We start from the raw sequence: 18,253 nt of genomic DNA on the forward strand, positions 1-18,253 counted from the left end.
ACCACGTGCAGGACGTGTGGACATAAGTCACGTGGTACGATTCGGAATGCCGACAAAAGCCGAAGGTACTGAACATGGTGGTGATTGAAGGCGCTGTATTCAAAACCAGGAATATATGATCCCTAGATTTCGGCGCTCTTATAGGCCGACATATTCTTTTGGGGAGCTTAATCAATAAGTTATATGTGCATGTTCAAATATCAAATGTTTAAGCAATATATCTTTACAGTGAAAATTACCAGAAATACAACTTTAAACATAATTTTTCATAGAGAAATAAAACATTTTGAAAAAAATCAGGTTGTTACAGACCGTTATGTAGTACGTTTCAGATAATAATTGATGAAACTCGGAGAGTTTTGATACATTTAGCATATTTAAACATTTGTAGTAAGAAGCATCAAATTATTTTCCCCGATGCACATGAATCGTTGTGTTTGTTTTTTTCACTGTTGGGACCTAAAAGCTACCAGCACGCATACCCAAAACAGATAACCATATACCGTTGTATTGACTTCAAATAATTTTCTGGTATCCCACGGTGGCCATACAGTATGTTATCATAAAACGAAGAATTGTCCTACTAAAGAATTGATAAATGAATGCTTCAAAACACAATCTAAGACAACAATACATTATATGTATTTTATTCAGATTAACGTGGCCTTCTTGTTCATATAGTCCACTAGATGGTCGTAATTCCACTCGTCATACCAACGGCAACTTCCGTGCTGGTACTCGTCACAGGAGACACGTCCCTGTAGTTCCGCCCGCCGCGGTATTTCCGGTTCCGGTGGTCGCTTACCAAGGGAGTAAAAACTTTTGTAGTAATACCTTTAACACACAAAAAAAAAAAAATCACAAAGTTAAAAAAAATTAAAATAAATTACTATGCTATTATGTAAGATTTTTACTGAACTATGATCATTTACACAACTTTTCCGGGTATTTTTGTTACTCTTTTCATTTGACATTTCACAGTAAACGAAGATGCTATTATGTAGTTATATCCCCCATTTGGGTTTCGTTAGGCTACATATTGTAATAATCGTCAGTTTTTCCACCCATTTTGACTGTGCTCACCATCTCTGTAGAATGTACTTGTGACCCTTGTCCACCTTAGCAGCCTTGTGGATTGACATTGGTTCACACTTGCCGTCCTCGTTCATATTGTTCCACACCAGCGCCCGTCCCTTCTTTGGCTTGACCCATATGCCAAGTTCTGAAATTAAGTCATTGTCCATAGATATAATAAATGTTGTACTACTATACTGTACAAGACGACAATCATGCTTATTAATTGATGCGATACTACATTTATAAGGAAATTCCCAATATCCAGTGTCATACTGCATTTATCTGAATATGAAATAACACGCTTTCTTTCCTTTTTATCGCTACACAGATCTAGGGAAATGTTTCTGCTTCCTTATTTGTCTACGATATACCATAATAGTTTTGTCAATGAATCCCCTCACACTCCATCAAATCCCTCCTCTATCCGTCCCTGTAGCATTAAATCTCGCCAGTGTCTCTGAGAAGGGACTATAATACCCTTCAGTCGTCGTACATTCAAATAAAAACATGTGGGTAATTAAATATCGCCCCTATCACCTTCCCGGAACCTGAGCTGTATATTACCCGGAAAGATCGTCTCCCCACCCCTTTCCTGGAAATTTAGCAATCTCTCCCAGGGGTTCATTCATTGTGCTCCCCACATTCACATTGAAATTGTGGGTACGGCAATGCACTCTGGGAGAGATTAGAAAATGAGCTATATCCTACCCGGAAACATCGTCTCCCCGCCCTCTTCCACATCCTGAAGGTATACCAGTATAGTTCCCATTCGGTCCCTCAAGTCATTGGTATTTTCTGTGCAGTCTGTGTGTGTCTTGTAGCCTGAAAATAGTAAACACAAGTTTAAAAGGTGACGTTTGCATACAAAAGGTCACATATTAGGTGTGAATTATTAAATTAGTTGTGGCGATAAACCAGAGTTATTTCCCTTCGTTACACTATCTGAACCGGATATATAGGACATAAGTTATTATGATCTTGGTGCCAATAGATAACCACGTAATTTTTAACAACTATAAGATAAGTTTGATAGCTAAATTCACAGCATACGTAGGTTATCAGATATCATGCCAATATTTGTGTTGTCTCACCTATTCCGAGAGGATATGACGTAATCTGAAATTTCCCGCCATTTTCTGGGAGGAGACCGGTGGCTTCTTTGACCCTATACTCGAACACCTTGGAGAACCTGCTCTCCCCGGGGTAGAACGCCGTGCTATAGCTCCAGTTGGAGTGGAACCAGGACTTGAGCTGGCTAGAGAAGGTGGCGTTCATACATAGCGTTTCTGTAAAGACCGTCAAACATTTAATAATTTAGTGAATATTAACTATATGAACAAATTAGTATTTCAGACTTCAGTGTAAGATGTCTAGGACCACACCGATTCTAAATCCACCAGAGACGTCATAAAACAAAAAAAATGTTAGTCATGGACTCTCAGATATATAAGGAGCTAACAGGATTTGATCAGAACGTACTTGGCATAAAATCCTGTGGGGTAACCTTGACCTTGATACCATTGGCCTTGAGATGCTCTCTGAGGGTGTTGATGGAGTCGAAGCAGACGAAAGGATCGTTTTTGTTGGACTCTGCCACGTGTCTATCGTGAACTTTCATTAGACCGTCACATTCTGCATCCGAAAGGAACTCGTTGTACAGGAACACTCTAAGGGAAGGAATGAATGTTTTAAGTAGTAAGGTTGTTATTTTACGGAAAAATACTAGTATACCTACCTAAGAGAATTTTTTGCGTTAACACAAGTTCCATGGACTTTTTGTTATTCGGTTACTGTGGGTTAACAGAATGAACTACTTTACTGATCTGTTTCCGCTGTGCTATCAACCACACCGTATAACTGTTGTTCTGTTTCTATGGTAACAAGAACACATTAGACCTACCTGACGCTGCTGTTGTTTGGTTTCTGTGGTAACAAGAACATAGTAGACCTACCTGGCGCTGCTGTTGTTTGGTTTCTGTGGTAACAAGAACATAGTAGACCTACCTGACGCTGCTGTTGTTTTGTTTCTGTGGTAACAAGAACATAGTAGACCTACCTGACGCTGCTGTTGTTTGGTTTCTGTGGTAACAAGAACATAGTAGACTACCTGACGCTGCTGTTGTTTGGTTTCTGTGGTAACAAGAACATAGTAGACCTACTTGACGCTGCTGTTGTCCTGTTTCTGTGGTAACAAGAACATAGCAGACCTACCTGACGCTGCTGTTGTTTGGTTTCTGTGGTAACAACTCCATTGGAGGTAGTCTCCTGCCGTCGGCAAAGATTTTCTTAGGTGTCATTGTCTTCTGAAAAGTTGGTTTGAAATCTCTCACCTCCTTTGGTAGTTTTTGTTCAGTATCTACATTTTGTTTCTTAGAAGAATTTGATGCTGGACCACCTTTCTTGGTGGATTTTGACGTTTTCACAGGCTTAGAGGATTTTACTTTCTTACCCTGAGAAGACCCACTATTGTCTATGGAAGGATTTGTTGTCTTTTCTTCCTTTGGTGAAATAGTTCTCTTTGTTTTATGCATTTCGCCATTATCATCGCTCGTTAAAGGGACAGAACGACGTTCTGTTTTAGAGTCGCTGTCTTCGTCTATCATTGGATCATTTAGGTGTACCGCAGGTACCTCATCAATGACGTCACTTTGTAGAGTGTCTATATCCTCTGTTGAGTGTTCTGTTTTTGGTAGTTCTGGGGAATCTCTTGCTGTCCTGTCGGTAGATAGGGCCTGGAACTGAGGGTAAACGAGGGCGAAAAGAACGGCTAAACCTACCAACACAACGACACCTAGTGGCAACTTTGATGGTGATGGTTCACTAAGAGATTTTGCGACCTCTGCCGTCTGTGCTGAAACTTTAGAAACACCCCGAACCCCAGAAGAGGTGCTGCGTTTCTTTGCTTTCTGTCCCATTGTCTGTATTGCTTTCAGTTTTCTGGAACAGAGTGCCATAAATGTAAGTATCACCTGCTTATTTTGTTTGTTTGATAATTTTAACATCCTATTAACAGCCAGGGTCATGTAAGGACGGCCTCCCATGTAAAATAATGGGAAAGTCCATGTTCAAGCCTCGGTGTGACTACAACATTTCCATGTAATATAGTTATCTATATTAGTGTCTAAATGCATTATTTCCAGTCGCTCTATAGATACAACAGGATATATACAGTACATAAAATCTTCTGTTCTTATTAACCTTCATCTTATTAACTAGGTTCACGATTTCCAGGTCCCTTCGGCATTTACTCATCAACTTACCATGGACCCGGAGAACTGATATTTAGATAATACCAGATTGATCAACAACTGGGACATGATTTACAATAATTCTGAACTATTATACATATAGTTCGATAAATTATCATAATGGCGAGTTTTCCCATGCATGCTACTTTAAGACAGTCATATTTTATCTTGATTGGAAGTCTTCGACCAACCACATTTTGGTATAATAATAAAAAAAAAATGTAATACTTATATATAAAGTCAGACAAAAAAAATGAACACAATAAGAAAATGTACAACACAATAGATTGTTTCAAAATAAACATATATAGAGATAGAATGAAATATCACTGATTACGTGAAATTACAATACTACATTATGAATATGACAATCACATATTATCATGTAGTCGATATGGTCCTTTCCATAGTTGTACATACACACATGTACCGTATGTTTCCCCCACAAACGTTAACCTAAGCTTACCAATAGTTATACAGTTATATAACAACTTCCCTCGTTATACTTACTGTTGATCTGAGATTCACACGCCCACTTCGCACGTGTAAATCCTGACACCACGTGGGCCTATTTTAGTGAAAACATAGCGGTGATTATATACTATGTGTTATGTCCTGTGTAGGGTTTGTCCAGGAGTACTTATACCACACGTCATCACATTGTATAGGTATATACCTGACCACTGTACCCAGAACTTTGTTTATCTTCGATCAGGTGGCGTGGTAGGACCATCGTCAGCTTTACCTGTGGTACAAACAACAATGGCGAATGAAATGATATGTATCATGTATTGGTTTGCATTAACACACAAACGGTTATCATTGGTTGGCATGAACTAAACTCCATTAGGTATACACCATACCTTATTATATATACCCGGTGTGTCGGAGGAGGGCGTCCGCGGGGGTGGGGGAGGGTGTCCGCTGGGTTGTTACGATCACTTTTTTGTATGACATATCGCTATTATACAGACAGACGAGATAATACACGGCTCAATTTGACGATCCCTGCCCATGTGGCCTATCTATACAATCAGACTAGATAAGCTTTGATATAAGTTAGTTTGTACCTCAAGATATACTCCGTGTCCGAATGTGTACGTCGGCCAGACACCACGCAGATATAATTATTCATCAAGTTATAAGAGTGTTCCCCTGTTTTCTTTATTTGGAATGAAATCATAAAGTAACAAGCGTTATGTACCCAACGTAAATAACGACCACAGACAGTCCAGTGGTCGCTTTACACCATCTTAATATTTACGACGTTTACATTATTATTCAATAAATTCATGTTACGTTTTATGTTTTGTTAACTTCGAAAAATATAATATTCACATATGAATGAAAGGCTCATAACAAGATTGGGTAGGCCCGCTGCACGATAATAACTAATTAATTTGTCCTTGTCATTGGGATCAGAGAATTTATCATGTCTACACATATTTGGACACTGTGGCATACATATTTATCACGAGGCTTATATCTGTGGCATACATATTTATCAGGAGACTTGTATATGTGAAATACATATATATCAGTATACTTGTATCTGTGGCATATATATTTATCAGGAGACTTGTATATGTGAAATACATATATATCAGTATACTTGTATCTGTGGCATATATATTTGTCAGGAGACCTGCATTTGTGGCATACATATTTATCAGTATACTTGTATCTTTGGCATATATATTTATCTGGAGACTTGTATCTGTGTCATATATATTTATCAGTACCTTGTATCTATGGCATATATATTTATCAGTTGACCTGTATACTTGTACTTGGCATACATATTTATCAGAGACTTGTATCTGTGGCATACATATTTATCAGTATACTTGTATCTGTGGCATACATATTTATCAGGAGACCTGTATTTGTGGCATATATATTTATTATCAGGAGACCTATCAGTATCTTGTATCTGTGGCATACATATTATCAGGAGACTTGTATCTGTGGCATACATATTTATCAGTTGACCTGTATTTGTGGCATATATATTTATCAGGAGACTTGTATCTGTGGCATACATATTTATCAGTATCTTGTATCTGTGGCATACATATTTATCAGGAGACCTGTATCTGTGGCATATATATTTAATAGTATACTTGTATCTGTGGCATACATATTTATCAGGAGACCTGTATCTGTGGCATACATATTTATCAGGAGACCTGTATCTGTGGCATATATATTTATCAGGAGACTTGTATCTGCTAGTCAAACCACGTTAACTCGAAAAAGTGAAAGTATTAAAGGAGATGAGGTAATGTAGCGTCCAGACCAGTATTCCAACCCGTTCTTTAGCCGGATGCTCTTCTTGATTCGTGAGTATGATAAATACTGCACCTATAGTTTAATGATTCGTTTATTTTTCTGCAAAACAAACTATTGTCGATTTTATTTGTTATATGGGTTGTTTTGATGGGAAACATCCAATTTTATGATATACGATAAAGCAATTCCCCGTACACTGAAAAGTTAATCCGTCGTACAGTTAAGATTCAATCACCAAGCAATATGTCATATACATCGCTAATGTTATAGATCCTTTTCATAATCGGTCATATCAAACTTTATAAATGTGTGTGACATGCATCTATACATATCGCTATTTCAATCGGTTAAAAACATTTATATCTGTGATTCTTCTTCAGCTGATGTAGTGATTGCGCCATCAGGCGTTACTACGCAGACCATGCTAAATTAAACGGCGGTCTCTCAACAGTTATCGTAGGTTCAGAACATACAACTTATAAGTGCATCACATAGATGAGTAGTGTAAGTGAGGCAATTAATATGCTTATAATGGTACACATATTTGCAAAATAGATAGATACAGTATATGTTGTTCATCGTCTGCTTTTCGATAGTAGCAATATCCGGTGTACGGTTTTACACAATTATGCACTTTGTAGACTCAGTCGGGAGTAACGTTAACCTGGACGTTGATAAAACACTCCGCTGTATAGCCATATTTCTCATGTAAGAAATCCTGTAGTTTGATAAGTCCATGGAATCTCTGTGATACAGTATCCGGAAATGTTTATAAACCGCGGGTCACAGATATAGATGTTTCGCGGCCTTGTAACCTAGATCACTTCAAACACTAGTAAGTACTACATATATTTCACTAAAGCAATAATTTTTGTCCTAAATACTTACTCTGAAGAGTCAGGTAACAAGTCAGTTAACTAGGATTTCCCCATTTATACACCAGAAAATTTCAACAAATGACATGTTATCACATGATTTGTCATCGCCAGTCAGTAGAGACTGTACATGTATCCCTGGTAGTACCCAGACAGGCTCTGGACCGTGACGATTTCTATATTTGGAAACTGCTCAGTTACGATATCAGTGACAGACCAATAATTAAGTGTTTGAACATAGGTTTTCACTTACCTTGTATCAGAAGGTAATGCCATGATCTTAACGGTTTTTTCGAGGTACAGGCTCTGCATGTTGTAGTCTATACATCAAAGTTACTACACCCTTGTCTCACTCCGATTTTATTCAGTTGTTTCTATGATGGATTTCTCACATTTTATACCAGGCCTTTCTAGAAAAAGTTGTATGACTATTATAAAGCTTGCGGTTTCACTCTTACATATTGTAAAAATTACGAAATGGAGGTAATCACATGTTTGCGTTTTTGCTTCTGTATATTTTCATTTTCTTTTTATAAAACTGATTTAGATAAGATTCCGGTAATCATAATAATTATCACAACTTTGCGATTCTTCGAAATAAGTTTCGCAATGAAATATATTTTTTAGGGTAGTTCACAGTACATATGTATACATGTATTTGGGACAAAAAATTCGATATAATCTTACGCATCAATGTGATATTGATGTACATTTTATCTACTAATTTATATACAAATATAACAGAAGTATAAAATTTTATATTGTTATCACTTATTAAGTATAGAAATTATAACAATAGTATAAGTTATTTATTTGAAACGTCATTTTCTTATCACATAGCAAGCATAGAAATTATAACAAAAGTACAATGTATAAGTTATTGATTTGAAACTTTATTTTGTTATCACATATTAAGATACAAGACAAAGTGGTCCTTTATAGTCCATATAGAGTTCAAGTGCTTTATTCAAGGATAAGGTTCACATCCGGCATTTATACACTATTGCAGTTAAATGCTCCATTTTTTGGTATATCCATGCTGGTAAAATCTATAATGCTCCTACAAATATTCATAGTATTATATCTTCGTATTTTAAGTGAAATTTTTATTTGAAATTTCATTTTTTATTTGGCGTAGGCATTTTGTTCATATAATTGGTTAAAGATTTCTCTAAGAGACAAAGACAAGCAAGACTGAAGTGTAGACTACAAATTGTATAGAACTCTATATTCTATAGATATGGCTCAAACACATTGTATATTATACAAATATAGCATTTTGGTGAGGTCGATACATAGTTATATCGACCAAAGAAAAAATATTGACCGAGGACGTAGTCCGAGGTCGATATTTTTCTGTGGTCGATAAAACCATGTATTGACCGAAATCAAAATGCTATAATTGTTTTATTATTTTTTCTGAAATTGTTACATTTTGAAATGAGTGTGAAACTAAATTAGCATCGCATTTTAAATTCTGCTTCATGATGACAGTTACAATCCTATGACTTTGTAACAAGTATAATTCAAAAACAACATATTAGAACAGTATCAATTGATGCACTTCAAGCTTTTATTACATGAACCCGGTGCATGCGTGTTTGTAAATTGCATACATGTGCATGTACTCCATTATACATGTAGCTCCATGTCTTAAGGACATTCAATTAAATGTATAGTTTGTTCTCCGTTGAAATAATACACTTCGACGTCAAACATATATTAACAGATTCAGACTGACATTAAGATACATTATCTTATGCTTAGTACTCCATTCCGTAAGATGAAAGTCGTATACATACAGTAGGATTAGCCTAGGCCTAATTTGTTGTAAGTAGCCTAGGTGTAATTTTAAAAATAAATATCAAACGTATTCACTATTCAATGGCTCCAGACGCTTAATGAATGTTATTCGATTGTTTCCTACTCTCCTCATCCTCGAACTCCAGGGTTCGATCACCTACGATCTCTACACCCCTGGACTATCTCACAGTGAATTGAAGCAACTCAGCTGAAAATATTTGACCAATCACAGACAGCAAAGATTTCCTTTGAGATACAGAGAGAGCGACGCCCAACTTCAAAGCCACATAGTCAACCACAGTGTACCTTATACGGTTCTTTGATGTATCAAGGACTAAATTACTGTTCTGTTCTGTGCCTCCTACGATGAATAGTCCGGGGTGTAGAGATCGTAGTGATCGGAACCCTGGAGTATCGAGGATGTACTCTCCTATACCGTGTTTATAAGAGCGCAGCTCTCTGCGCGGCCGAAGGCCGCGTAGAGCGAAGCTCTACTAACCATAACACGTGTGTGAGCATATAGAATTCAATACATTCCAGTACCCCTTGGACTTTGAAATCGTGTCCCGCGGGGAAAGTCTCGCGCCTCCATGCAGGCAGCCATGTTTTAATTCTCGTTATCAGCACGACGAGATTTTAAATTTTCTCTGTAGGCAAAACGTTTCACCAGGATACACTTTGAAATTATTGTAATTAGTTTTAGATAACTACAAAAGGATAAGAACCGAACAATAAATGTACTGGTCAAAATGAGATACTGTCTGTGTGTTGTCAAGCGCACGGCACCGTCAGCCGTGACGTCAGGAAGCTTGATGCTAAAGATGACGCCACATATTCCCGCGCATTTTTGATACATGGAATGTTGCCAAGTTTTCCGCATTGGAGAGAAACGTGATCGAAAAAAAATGAAATAATCCAGTTGAATATTTCTTTCTTACCTGTACATGACGACTGCTAGACAATAATATTGGAGAATAACTTTTCCAAAAAATTAATGATCGGACTACAAGTTAAAACAGTTTTAATATCATTCTGAGGTTATAATCCTAACAATACATGTATTTACATTTTTTAAAAGTAGCTGCGCTCGTCTGAGGCTTTGCCTTAAAATCATATTATTGAAACTTTAAAAGCTTAAACTGTAGTCATCAGCTGGAAGTCGTCATCATCTTTGTTAGAAACCTTAACAATCAACTTCGTCTGTCACATTTTGTGGTTACGCTTCAAACTTAGGTTTGTTTCAAAGCGCCAGGAACACTAAGCATTTTGGTAACGTCGACGATAACGTTATCTTAAAATAACCGTGCAATATACTTTTTCTATAAACTACTTCCGGAAAAATCGTGCAATATAGTTTTTTATCGGTGATCACGTGGCGTGTTTTTGACCAATGAGAAGTGACAAAAAATCCAGAAAAATACTATAACGATATACGAAAATAATATAATACAAGAATTTTCGTTTTATTATTATATTATAAAGCGTTTTGATTTCCTTATTACCGTTCTTTTTTAGCATGTGTGTAATTTTGTTAACAATGATCAAATACACACTTCAATACCTTACTTAGATTCTGGTGAAAATTCTATAACTGGATACCAGAAAAAATTAACAGCAGTAGATATAGCCTCGTTTGTGGCTCGCTCTAATAAAATGTCGTCGTCTTCTTCCGGTTTTTCTATCATAACCGGAAGTACCCGGCTAGTACACCGCACGTCCTTGAGCTGAAGATTTGGCGCACTTGTACCTTGGTTATCGCCAAGAATGGCTACAAATTTCAAAGAATCCCCAGTCTCTAGAACTTCCAAAATGTTTTTAAATGTATCTCCAGCACCTAATATCAGTTTTCCATTGAAGTCCGGCATAGATACTAATATTTTAAAAGAAAATTTGTCGTGTTCTTTAAAATGACACCTTTGTCCGGTAGATGCCTTTAGCTTGCATACCATTTGTTCACTTGCCGACAGTTCAGTTGAGTAACAGTCACCGTACGGAGTTCCGAAACTACAGCGAATTTTATTGACGACAAAGGAAGGAAGTCCCGACAACATTGACTCAATATCATTCTCAACTTTGGAAATCTCCGCCCCTTCGAATGTTCCGTTCCAAACAACTTTTTGTCCCATGAAATTTCTGCACAGATTTTGATGCGGAATCCTGTTTCCATCTCCGAATGCACATAGTGAATTATATTCATTCCATTGTAGTTCAAATTTAAACGGAACAGAGTTTTCGGAAGTTGGAATTAAAGTAAAAACTGATGTTACAGGAAGAAAACCTATGATTCCAAAAATGAGCATTACATACTTTTTAACTGAACCTGATTTCCTTCTATCGTTTGATCCGAATAATGTCGATGTTTGTGATAAAATCAATGGAACAAGTCCAAGAACGGCTGCAATAGCGATCTTTGACGCCACACTCGTGGAAAAGGCCTGATAGACGCTGTACAGAATACCTACAACAATTGATATCGGTATAAGTACGGGCAAAAAGGCATTTCCTGCTGAAGCCCTTATCAACCCATACCACGTGGTAAACGGATACAAAGCAGTGGCAATGCTTAACCATGCTTGTGTGATTAAAAACGGAAGTAGAATTCGATAACTTCCGGCACCTGAATACCGCAGCGTCATGACAACAAAGAGTACCGGTAACAAAGAATATGAAATTGACGGAAGACTAACATTTATCTTGAGACCAAAATCAAAGCTGAATGCGAAAAATGGCCTCGTGAGGAAATCGACAATTTTTGAAATTACGGGAGTATTTGGAAAATTACGTGAAAGTGTTGGAAGGGACGAGAACAAATTCAAAAGTATCGCAAGCCATCGTGTCCATTCTAATGGTGTTTCGATGAAGAAAAAGAACGTCAGTGCCGTAACGACACACGATAAAACAGCGAGATCACAACACGGAATGTAGTTCTTGTTTGCCAACGAAAAGCCTCCAACGAAGAGTGGTAGAACCGCAATAAATATCCAATATGGCGCCAATTTATTCTTCATAAATTTTGATCTGGCTGCCTCTACGTTTAAATTCTTGTCAAGTTTTTGTAGTGTATTTGCAAGGCCGACACTTTTCCCCAGATTCTGTCTATTGATCATGATTTGGAGTGTTGCCACGAGGAGCACACAAAGTGTGACGTAGAACACGAGAAGCGGAATGACCATGAGAAGCAGGCTTGCCGACAGGAAACTGTAGAGGAAGAATGCCGAGATCATGTAGAGCTGGTTGGTAGGTAACAGTTGGCCCACCCACGACATACCATCTGATGACACGGAGTCCTGGAGTTCCTGTAGACCAACTTTTAACGTCTCCATCGGATATTTGGTTACCTATTTAACACAAAGAGACACTACATGGACCTTCTGTTTGTTTTATCTTTGATAATTCATTATTGTACATACAGTATATTTCTCTGCGTTATGACATGCAACTTGTGTGTAGATTGCTGCTGTGTGATAATACTAATTTGCAGATTTGTTCATTGTTATGATTATTTCCGAATAGAATACATATTTGTTTTTGAAATAGATAAAAGAATACGCAAATGTAGCAGGCAGTGAGAGTATAACAGATCTTTCAGTAATTTTATTTTACCATAATTTATACTGGCTTTCTGTGCGCCAGGACAACCTTCACCCACATAAATTAAGTAGATCAATGCAACATTACTTTTGTTAGTAAATCAGCTGATTTAAACTCATTTGATTGGTTTTCTCGCTCTGATGACGTCATATTCAGGGTCCCCTGGATTTGCTGGGATAATATCATTGAGAGTTTCTCTTCGGTGATGTCATCTCCTGCCTCTTTACCTATCGAAACGATTTTAACACGCACGTTTAATAACATAACAATTCTTCAGAACCGACATAATAAACATCATTCATATGCTGGCGATATGTGAAAATGAATCGCTATAAATAGTAGGCCGGATCCAAGTTTGCCACGTCATCTAATTGAGAATCAGTGACATGAGAAGCGACCAATCATCTTCCAACAAACAAAATATGCATAGCATGACTGTAACTTAAAGGATATAAATGTTGAACATTTTGAAAAATTCTATACTTCAAACTACAGAAGTGTTTTAAGTGCCTTATCAGGTCAACATACCAAGTTCATTGTCTCTATCTGGTCGTATATCGAAGAAATTTCGAATATTCTTCGACGGTAGGGAATAAACATTATGATTCTTTGGTCACAATACAAGAATACATACCTGCCGCCACGAGCATCGCTTTGACACGTGCCTCAGCTTCCATGACCTTGACTGAGGCGACATACCCCTTAAAGGTCATGGGCCCTTGCTCCTTTCCTTGTATTTTCCGGAAAAGTTGCCTGGCTGTCTCCCTAACTCTTTTCTCCTGGTCGCTGGTTTCCAGACACCATTTCACAGCAGCATTGTTGGCATTAGTGATACCTGACGGAAATCGATAATATTTGTCACCACTCTACGGAATATTACATAAGAATGTAAATATAAATCTGTTTGTTCGTGAGAGCAACGCCATTTATTTATTTGAAGTCAGAATTTCCAATGAAAAATAATACAAAGACGGAATTCATCAAATGGCTATAATTAAACTCCAGTTGGACCTTGCGTACATAAGCGGCCTCGTCGTCGCAATGTACTTGATGTTCTCTCTTATTAACTTCAAATTCATGTACATATACATGACATGGAGATTCCATACCTGTTTGGTCCTTTACACATTTCCGGAGAATATCCGTGGCCTCGTTGTTTGCTTTCCGGGAGACTTTCACCAGTAGGTCTATCGCCTTTACAGCGTCACCTTCTTCAGCTTCTGTGTCGGATTGGACCAACTCTAATAAATACTTCGCATATTCCAGCTGCTTTATTTCGTCGCCATCTTGTGCTGTCGTCTCCAACTTTTTTCGTTTGTCGTCGTTTCCTAAGAATAAAAGTTATACCTTGCATTTGCCATGTCGACTTTTTCCTCGAAGCCTTCATTTGTTACAAGGATTTATAAGTGAATGTTTTATACATAATGTAGCTTCTACCATTTTTATAACAGTTCGACTCTTTCAATAGAAATATTTTGGCAGATTTCAACACGGCATACTGTGACATAGGTATACTCTATACTACTTGCTGGAAAAGTCAGTCAGAAGGTGATATCTTTTCCGCTACAACAGTAGCTAACTCTATACATGTACATGGTAACACCTTGCATTATTCACAACAACCTTAACTCGATGCGCCAGTGTAGAGACACATACCCCATCACCTATGCGCCCCAACACCCAAACAGAGGGAGCGTACATGTATCTACAAGGGAAGGAGGGGCTTTGTTTGTTTGTTTGTTTGATTAATTAACGTCCTATCAACAGCTATGGTCATGTAAGGACGGACTCCCATGCAATGTGGTGTGATGCTGAGGTGTAGTGTTGTGCGAGGTGCGTGTTTTGGGAGACTGCGGTATATTCATGTTGTGTCTTCTTGTATAGTGGAACTGTTGCCTTTTTATAGTGCTATATCACTGAAGCATGCCGCCGAATGGACACCAAGCAACACATCCCACCCCGGTCACATTATACTGACAACGGGCGAACCAGTCGTCCCACTCCCTGAATGCTGAGCGCTGCTAAGCAGGAGCGGAAACTACCACTTTTATAGACTTTGGTGTGTCTCGGCCAGGGGACAGAACCCAGAGCCTTCCTCACAGGGGCGAACGCTCAACTCAAGGCCAAAAGAGAGGCGGTGCCAAGGGAGGCATTAGGAAAGATAAAGTCAGTGAGGAAGAAGAGAAAAGACAAGATCCTAAATTTAGTCGCCTTTTACGATCATGCAATAGGGGCAGCAGGTACAATTCTAACGCCCTACCTGCAGGACCTATCTACAAGGGAAGGAGAGGCGTTGTAAATGTTGGGTCAAAATAATGTTCACTCGCATCTTAATCATGTTTTACTTTGAAATAGAAAGTAAATGTAAATATAACACTTAAAGGATAATTAGATTGCATTTATTGGAGATATAGATATCTCCAATAAATGCAATCTAACAATCCTTTGATTGTTAAATAAATCACATTCCAGAGGTACAGTACACACAGGAAAAAGACGTCAGCCTTTATCCTTTATACTTTAGTATATAACTAAGACTGAGACACCATCTCACTGTTTAAGTACATTCGTCGCAGTAAACCCGGAAGACAGCTCACTAAACATATCACACGATCCCCTATACTGATGGTTGACGATAGAAAACCAACAATATGATGTGACCCATGTATGGTCGAGATCCGTTTTATATACGTTGAAAAGGGCATGTAGTCGATTAGTAAAGGTGTTTGAAATGTTACCACTAGTCCTTCAATTCTTTTTGAACCGCGTTGGCTGAGGAGTTAAAAAAATACTAACCCTTCATCACGAGGTTGTTGTGACCCAATCGTTAAAGATGCTCCACCGCTGACAAATGGTATTTTTGGTATTCACTATCAAAAACAGGGGCAAACGACTTAGTATTTTTCTTCAGTTACAAAAGTTACTTACGTCACACGATTACCACCATTGAAAATTTTGAGCTTCTAATTTTACATTAAGTTAAAAATATGAAAAATAATTAATTGCATCCCGAAAAAAATCTGTGTCACTATATCCTATATGGAATGAAATACTGATTGCGTATGCACCACAGGCAAAATTTTATTATACTTTTGTGTTAATTAGACATATATAAACACGATTAAATACCAATTATTGTTCAAATGATGAATGCCATTTATGCTCTGTCGGAGGTGGAGCATCTTTAACATGTCTGATATTGTAACACTAGCCCACAACCCCTTGACTCCGGAGGCAGAATGTTTAGTGTCTGACATTCTACCACGACTAGCTTCAGACCTCCGCCACTATTGCGTCCACAGATCGGTCGAGTGACAGGCCTTTTTCTAACCCTACGCCACCGCATGGGCAGGGGCACAATGGAGGAGTGGTTTAGGTGTCTGACATTATTATACCACAATCATATCGGTACTTAGCACGGTATAGCAGCACCTTTGCCAAAATTTGACTCTCCATCATCACTTGGTCGTGGAGACCGAGTGGTTAACACTAGCTAGCCTTCCACGTTCAAATGGTGCCATGGCGTCATGAGGTTGTATTGCACGGGTAGGTATGCAATACAGCCTCAGGCGACATTTATCAGAGTACACCCGTAGGTATGAGAGAAACAATAACAATACATCTGTACGAGAGAAATAGTTTATACAACGTCTACATTACCGATATAAGATAGTGGCATGAAAGTTCAGATAATACAGCGTTCAACACTTACCTGACATATTAGATGACATGTAGTAACTTCTCAAGTCTGTAGCTATAAGGAGGAGAGTTGTGTTTGACCGACTAATGCCCGAGCTGATGTCTGTCACTGTACAAATGTACCTTGTAGATGACGTGTACTATGAGACAAGGGTATCGCTGTGTGACATCAACATTAAGTGGTGTATTGGCGGCTGTACTATGCAGGTTAAAGTTACAGACTGATTGGACTAATCTATTGTGGACGATAAGGGGATATGATAACGATCTATCTTCTTTTATTCCCTCGTTTTTACGCGTTGATGCGTATTCGTGAAAATACTTTTTGAACATCCTGTTTGAGCAAGACAACACGCTGTATCATCAAAGGAAAATATTAAACAACTGGCAACTAGAAATTTTCAGTGGACAATTTAACAGGCTCTTCATTAAGAGGAATTGGGGTCAAGATAATTCATATTAACACTTTTGGCAGCCCTCATTTCAATGTGGTACAGGTCTAATCTCAGGTATCTAGGCCTTTCAGAACTTGACATCAAGTAGTTTAAAGATTTTAGGAATTTTGGCCCCTAGGCCAAGGTCATTCATATTAACAACCCTGGTAGACATTTATATCAGGTGGGCTTTCTAGAACTTTACAAGAAATAATTTGAAGTTTTTAGGTTTTTTAGCCCCTGTGACCTTGAATATAGGTCAAGGTCAATCATAATGACAAACCTGGAAGCCATTTATGTTAGCATGCTCGCGCCTAATATTAGACCTCAAGGACTTTCTAGAACTTTACAGGAAGTAATTAGAAGAGTTAAGGTTTTCTGGTCCTTGTGACCTTGAATATGGATCAAGGTCATTCATATTAACAAACTTGTTAGCCATTAACGTCAGCATTCTACAGGCCTAATATTAGGTCTCTGGGTTTTCTAGAACTTTAGAAGGTTTTTTTTTCGAGAAATTGTTCTTTTTAACTTTATTTCCATCAGGAAGTTGAAGTTTTACAGGAAAGTGTTATGCTAGTTATTTGCTCCATTTTTGATACTGCATAACATATCCAAGACAGAAAGAAATTCGTCCAACCATTAACGAGATATTGACATAAGTTTAAAACAGGAAGTGAGGTCATAGCGGCCATATTGGATTTTCGACCAACATGAAAATGCTGCTGTCACACCTTCAACTGACGCCCTACCACATTGTGACACGTTCGTTGGCATATCTCTTACTATTTTGGAGATCCTTTGTATACAACTTTCTGTGCAGAATAATGATAAAAAACCCAGAACAAAACCAATAAGTTTTTCATTCATAGGTAAAAAGCCCTAATTAAACTTTACACTTTCGATTCAAATATACTTTATTTCTAGATTTATATTGATTTAGAGTAAAAAAAAAAGTCGCAGATGTATGGAAGAATTGCATTCATGTATTTGAGGAGTTAATTTTTCTTTGTTTAAACAACAAACTTTATTCGCCGCAACTTGACGTTGTTTATGATCACCTATTGTCATCATGATCCGTCGCCATGCGCCGTCAGCCGTCCATAAAGTTTTCATTGGAACGACTGCTTATTAACCGAAAGACTGATATTTGACCTGTATCATGCTGTGATAAAAGGCTACCGAGTTTGTTGAAATTAATGACCTTGGCCTTCATTCAAGGTCGCAGGGGTCAAAA

General features: G+C 37.9%; 2 protein-coding genes across 5 annotated transcripts; both read right to left on the reverse strand.

The window, feature by feature from the left end:
- Positions 1-631: 631 nt before the first annotated feature.
- LOC138314683 (uncharacterized) lies at positions 632-7,877 on the reverse strand. Of its 4 annotated transcripts, none has more exons than XM_069255152.1 (8): positions 7,746-7,877; positions 4,836-5,070; positions 3,289-4,014; positions 2,557-2,744; positions 2,169-2,363; positions 1,786-1,899; positions 1,084-1,222; positions 632-834 (listed from the first exon to the last, which is right to left on the reverse strand). In XM_069255152.1, the coding sequence occupies exons 3-8, from the start codon at positions 3,990-3,992 to the stop codon at positions 651-653; spliced, it is 1,524 nt and encodes a 507-aa protein (XP_069111253.1). In that variant the 5' UTR covers positions 3,993-4,014; positions 4,836-5,070; positions 7,746-7,877; the 3' UTR covers positions 632-650. The 4 variants fall into 4 exon arrangements, with proteins under 4 accessions (XP_069111253.1, XP_069111252.1, XP_069111254.1 ...); XM_069255151.1 differs by lacking the exon at positions 7,746-7,877 and adding an exon at positions 7,506-7,644; XM_069255153.1 differs by lacking the exon at positions 7,746-7,877 and adding an exon at positions 7,282-7,417.
- Positions 7,878-9,705: 1,828 nt separating this feature from the next.
- On the reverse strand, positions 9,706-16,829 carry LOC138314684 (wolframin-like). The gene is made up of 5 exons (XM_069255155.1): positions 16,599-16,829; positions 13,996-14,214; positions 13,521-13,721; positions 12,974-13,113; positions 9,706-12,633 (listed from the first exon to the last, which is right to left on the reverse strand). The coding sequence occupies exons 1-5, from the start codon at positions 16,615-16,617 to the stop codon at positions 10,858-10,860; spliced, it is 2,355 nt and encodes a 784-aa protein (XP_069111256.1). The 5' UTR covers positions 16,618-16,829; the 3' UTR covers positions 9,706-10,857.
- Between the last annotated feature and the right edge of the window lie 1,424 nt (positions 16,830-18,253).

This window comes from Argopecten irradians, chromosome 2 (genome assembly GCF_041381155.1).
Source record: "Argopecten irradians isolate NY chromosome 2, Ai_NY, whole genome shotgun sequence".
NCBI lineage: Eukaryota > Metazoa > Mollusca > Bivalvia > Pectinida > Pectinidae > Argopecten > Argopecten irradians.